General features: G+C 45.6%; 1 protein-coding gene across 1 annotated transcript; it reads right to left on the minus strand.

Moving 5' to 3' along the window:
- Nucleotides 1–323: 323 nt before the first annotated feature.
- Nucleotides 324–4,782, minus strand: LOC118842495 (speedy protein E5-like). The gene is made up of 6 exons (XM_036749975.1): nucleotides 4,722–4,782; nucleotides 3,525–3,722; nucleotides 2,647–2,705; nucleotides 2,279–2,364; nucleotides 1,435–1,609; nucleotides 324–383 (listed from the first exon to the last, which is right to left on the minus strand). The coding sequence occupies exons 1-6, from the start codon at nucleotides 4,780–4,782 to the stop codon at nucleotides 324–326; spliced, it is 639 nt and encodes a 212-aa protein (XP_036605870.1).
- Between the last annotated feature and the right edge of the window lie 564 nt (nucleotides 4,783–5,346).

Consider the following 5,346-nt stretch of genomic DNA (forward strand, 5'->3'; position numbering starts at 1 on the left):
TTAAGTGACTTGCCTGGTGTGACATAATTACTAAGTGTCTGAGGTCGGATTTGAACCCAGGTCTTCCTGACTCCAGGCTCAGCATTCTATCCATTGCATTACCTAGGTGCCTCTTAGCATAGTTAAAAATTCTAGAGTTTTTCATTCTTTCCCTCCCTCCCTCCCCCCTCACCCCACCCTAGCCCTGTTGTGTAGCTAAGGGGTAACTCCAGGACCATGGAGAGTGGGAGCTGCTCCTCATTGGGCCCACACTCACCTAGAGGTCCCTGCTCCTTCCTCTTGTGACTTCTGCCTCCCTGGCCTAGGCATTCCACTCTGGACACCTAGGGGAGGTAGTGCCGTTCTCGGGTCCAGACCCAGTGAAGTGGATTCTGAGCCTGGATCTGAAAGGTAAATATGAGAGGTTGATGGTCCTCATTCCTCCATGAACTGGACTATTTATAAGGGATGGAGAGTTCTAAGATGAGGATATGCTCCCCTGGTCCCTTCTGTGTTGAGGCACCATAGCACCTTAGCTAATAGTCTCAATTAATGCCAATCAGATGTCCTGGTTAGGTGGTTTGTTTGTCCAGTGGAGGAGGAGGGAGAGTCATGGAACAGTTTGTTGGAACATAAGGGATTGCTTAGGTTTTTTTTAATCTCAGGGCTTTCTTTTGTTCTTGCTTCTGCCACCTCATGTCTGAATTCCATCTGCCCTCATCTCTCCAAGTCTATTCCTGGAGTACTAGTAATATGGTAACCTGGTTCCTCAGTCACTGAATATACACTCCTATGGAGTCAGCAGTTCCCAGGACACAGGGTGATAAGGTAGGAGAAAGGTATGGAGCGGGAGGTGGGTGGTGGTGGTGTGGGGAGGACACTTTCTTTTTGGACTTCAAAGGAGTCTTGCATAAGGGTTTCAGGTAGACCTTCAATATCTTTCTTTCTTCCTTCCTTTCTCTTTCTTTCTTTCTTTCTTTCTTTCTTTCTTTCTTTCTTTCTTTCTTTCTTTCTTTCTTTCTTTCTTCCTCTCTCCCTCCTTCCTTCCTTCCTTCTTTTCCTCCTTTCATCCTTTCCTTCCTTTCTCCCTCCCTCTCTTCTTTCTTTTCTTCTTTCCTTTCTCCCTCTGCCCCCAGCAAGAATTTATTAAATATCTCTTAGGAACAGTGCACTCTGCTAGGCACTGGGGATGCAAAGACAAATGAAAAAGAGTCTCTGCTCTTGCAGAGTTTACATTTCCATTGGAGTCATGAGATAGAATGTTGTACATAAAGAACAGCAAGAGGCCCAGATCATCACTAACGTGGAATGAATAAAGGGAAATCTAATGTGCACCGTTGTGAAGTTAATACTTTTTCCCTTCCCTTTCCTCCCTACTCTTTTGAAATGTACTGATAGAAATGTAGTATCTTTACCTCACCACCACTTTCTTTCCCTGGCCCCAAACCAACTGACCTCTTCACATATCTCTGGGGTGACCCAGGCTCTGCCTCCCATTGCATGGAAGAAGTCTGCTTGTAGCCTCAGGAATTCCTTATAGAGGATGGGCCAGTCTTCCTTCCCAAGCACAAAGGGGAAAATGCTCCACTTAGAGACAGGGTTGTCTTCCTCCATGTCACAGGCGATATAGCTGTCATAGAGAAATGGAAATGTTCATATGGTTTCCTCTTCCATAGCCTCTCTAGTCTCAGACTAGGTAGAAGAGGTAGCTCTAGAAAAGGAAATGAATGGAGGGGAACCTTTGGCCCTTGGGTACTAGTTTTGTGCCCCCTCAAGATAATGGCTATGGGAAGGACCCAATTTCTAAGAACTGTCCATACTAGTAGGAAAGAATCTGAGATGCTGAGGATGTGTGGGGTGGTGACTTTCATTTATGACTGAGAAACTACACCATTTCAGGGCCTAATTTCTGTATTCTCTTCAGAGAATCCTCCTTTTCATTTTAGCCCTTAAAGAGTCAGCTAATGATTATTTAGTGGGTGGGGGGAGTAAGGAGGAGCCCTGGATGCTTTGTTAATCATATTCCTAATAGGTGGTTATCTTTCCCTCACTGGGGGAGCCTTAATTGTCCGTTAATTTAAGTCTCCTGTCCTACCATCCATGAATAGGGGCACAATGTGGAACCACCAAGGAGAAAAGACTGTATTAGGAATCCATCAGAGCACCTGCTCCGGAAAGGATTGGTAGAGCATAGAGATTCACGAGACCTCTCTGGTTGCAGATCTTCTCAGTGGTCTCTTGGACCAGAAAAGGAAGAGCAACAAAGTTTTCCTTTAGAGTTGGGGGAAGGGGTACTCACAGGGCCAGGAAAAAGTGGATCCTATTATAGCAATCTCCTGGAAGTCCCACTCGGCCAAAGTATTCAACGACCATGGAGAGCAGATACTATCCAGAACAGAGAGAGGCATGTTAAAAACCAAGAGAACAGGGAACAGGAAGAGGATGGACAACTGAGTCACTGAGCTCATTTGGCAGGACAAGAATGGAATCCTGTATTTCCCACACCATGTTCCTTGCCACTATCCCCTGGAGTCTTCCTGCCCAAGTTTCTTTCTTCATAGAAGCAATTCTTTCACCGGCTTTGCTCTGATCAGGGGGAAAATCTAAATTGTCATACCTACTTCCCCAAGTTTTTCTGCAGGTCCCACCCTTTGGGGCTTTCCATACCTTATCAGACACTCTTAAGAAAACATCAGCCTCCAAGAAACTCTGGATGACAGGATCCTCTGCAGAGGGAGTGAATGGGTCAGAGTCATGGGGTAGCAGAGCTGGGAAGACCAAGCCCAGTGTTGTGGAAGGAGAAATTTCCTCCAAAAGAAGTCTCAGGAAGGAAGAGAAGCTGAAAGTCCTGCCACATTTCCTTCTCTGGTCAGGAATAGGGTCTAGGAGAGGAAGCTTTTTCTATTACAATGTGGTGTAGTAGTGGGGGGACCCCAACAGAACTTAAGAGTCAGAAAACTGGGATTCTGTTACCTCTTAGCTGCACGACCTTTGGCAAGTCACAAACTCCTTGTGAGGCTTCCTATCTCAGTATATTTCCTCTAGATATTTCCTCTCTGTTGTTACTATTAACAATGTCTATCTCTAAATGTATATCTACAAGTGTTGTCTCTCCTGCCTCAAGGCCCAGTGGATAAGACCTCAGATGATTCGAAGACTGTCCTTTTGCAGGTCTGTGTGAAGTGGAATCATTTGTTTTTGTTCTTGCCCACACCTTGATGCTTTCTGATGGCATTTGAGTGGGAATGTGGGACCAATGGATTTGGATGGCATACGAGCTGATAAAATATAATTTGTTTTACCCTAAAAGAACTCAATAGAGGGTAAGTGGTGGGCAGGGGCCCATTTCACTTGGAACCACTACAATGGGGAGGAAAGAAAAGTCGTCAGCCCCATGGAGGGGAGGCCAAGTGATCTGCCCCCTACCTCAACTGAGTTTTGAAAGTCACTAGGAAGTAATTCCCAGGAGCTAGATTGGAGCAACTGATCATTCTTCTATGGAACCTCCCTGTGGAAAATCCCAAAAGTCTGCTCAGGCCACACACCAAGAAGTCTGTAGAAGGCTTCCTGATCCTCAGGGCGGAAATTGGCTCTCCTTCTCTTCTTCATGCAGATCTTGGTTCCTTCCATACTAGTGACAGCCCATATGCCCCTCTTCAGACCCCTCTTCCTCAAGGCCTTCGGCTTAGGGATATACCCTGGGGAGGTAGATGTGGAGGCCAGAGGGCTGCTGTCCTGTGGGGCTGTAGGAATAGAGATCCCACATGAACAGGGAAGAGACCAACCTGGGTCATCTTCTCTCCCTCCCCTCCCCCCACCTCTCCAGTTCACCCTTCTGACCCTGAGCCTACCAGGACACCTGGCAACTGCAGGAAGAGATGGTGGCCAAGCCTGGGCCCTCATTGACAGCTAATGTAAGGAGGTAGAGGGAATGAGTGACTCCATTAACCTGCTGCCTTGGTATGAATATTTCAGTAGGTTTGTGATCTCATTGCTGTAGGTACTCCATCAGTACAGATCACAATCTATCCATGTGTAATTCTTGACCACACCCTCCCACAAATCTTCCATGGAAGATCTGCCTAATATGATGAAGGCCTTGCTCTGGATATTTTACTATTTTATGGATATCTGTACATCAACATTTGGGCTGTCCATTTCCTTATTCATCACTCTTGCTACATGGCTACATGGCCAGTTGTTGCTTTTCTGGCCATATATGTCCTCGATGACATCATTTATGTAATTTCTTGTGTGCAAGTCATTGTTGGTAGGTTGTAGGTGCCATAGCCTAATTACATCCTCCGTGAGTCTTTGAATAGAGCTTTATCTAAATGTTGCACTGAACTGGGACTAGATTAGGGGAAAGAACCTAGCACAATATATTAAGAAAGTGACATTTACCCCCTACAGGGGCTGTTCCCTAATCTCTTCTGTTACTTTTTGCAGGACAAAGTATATTCATGTTGAGCTTATCTCATATAGTGAACACAATGAGAACTCTAGCACTTTCTTCTCCTTCTCCCCACTCTTATGTCCCTAGTGCATCCTTTCTCAGGATCCCATAGAATTCTCTAAATTTTGTAATTCTGTAAATTTTTCTGTAAATTCGTTTTGTCTCCTTCTTGGCCTTATTTATATCTTCTCCTTTTTTAAAAACCTTCTCCTCTTCCCTTCTTGATCTGCCTTTTTAACATTGAAATTCTTCCCCTCACAATTTCATCTGATCTCAGTTAACTTACCTGAAGTCTCCAGAGCAGGTCCTGTGCTGACCTCCACCCTAGGGATCCTTACTGAGAACATGGTTTGGGGACAGATGGCTCAAGGTATCACAGGGATGGCTCAGTTTTTAACCTGGGTGGGTTCCTCCAGGTGTCTGAGTCAATTCAGACCTTTCAAAGCAGTTTCTCTGTCACCAAACAACTAGCATCGCCACGGAGCACTGACTCCAGCTAAGTGTTTAGGTCCAAACAGCTCTGAAGGTTCCGAGGCAGGAGGCCCCTGGTGACATCAGACCATTCCACCCAGAGAACTGCCCCTTGGTTGGAAAGGGCAGTCAAGAACACATTAGGGGGCATAAAGGGGATGCTGACTGGTAGTATGGCCTGTACGATTGCAAGTACCACCTCCTGTACTAAGAATAATGACTTCTATTTGTACTACCTCTTTATCCTCAATTGCTTTCACACCAACAATCTCATTTTCTCATGACACTCCTGAGAGACGAAGAAGGCATCTATAACTTTCTTCACTGGTTTACTTAAACCTACATAGTGGGGAAGCCCATTTCCTTGTTCCGAGTGCAGAGCTCTGACTACCAGGCCCTCCACCTTTTTCATACCATGACAATGCACTGGCTTTCTCTCC

The sequence above is a fragment of the Trichosurus vulpecula genome, chromosome 3 (assembly GCF_011100635.1).
Source record: "Trichosurus vulpecula isolate mTriVul1 chromosome 3, mTriVul1.pri, whole genome shotgun sequence".
Taxonomy (NCBI): Eukaryota; Metazoa; Chordata; class Mammalia; order Diprotodontia; family Phalangeridae; genus Trichosurus; species Trichosurus vulpecula.

Coding starts and splice junctions, on each gene's coding strand:
- LOC118842495 (XM_036749975.1), bottom strand. CDS start 4,782: ATGTTCTCAGTAAGGATCCCTAGGGTGGAGGTCAGCACAGGACCTGCT. Junction 1,610..2,278: donor ATCCACTTTTTCCTGGCCCT/GTGAGTACCCCT, acceptor TCTCTATGACAG/CTATATCGCCTGTGACATGG. Junction 384..1,434: donor CCCCAGAGATATGTGAAGAG/GTCAGTTGGTTT, acceptor TTTACCTTTCAG/ATCCAGGCTCAGAATCCACT.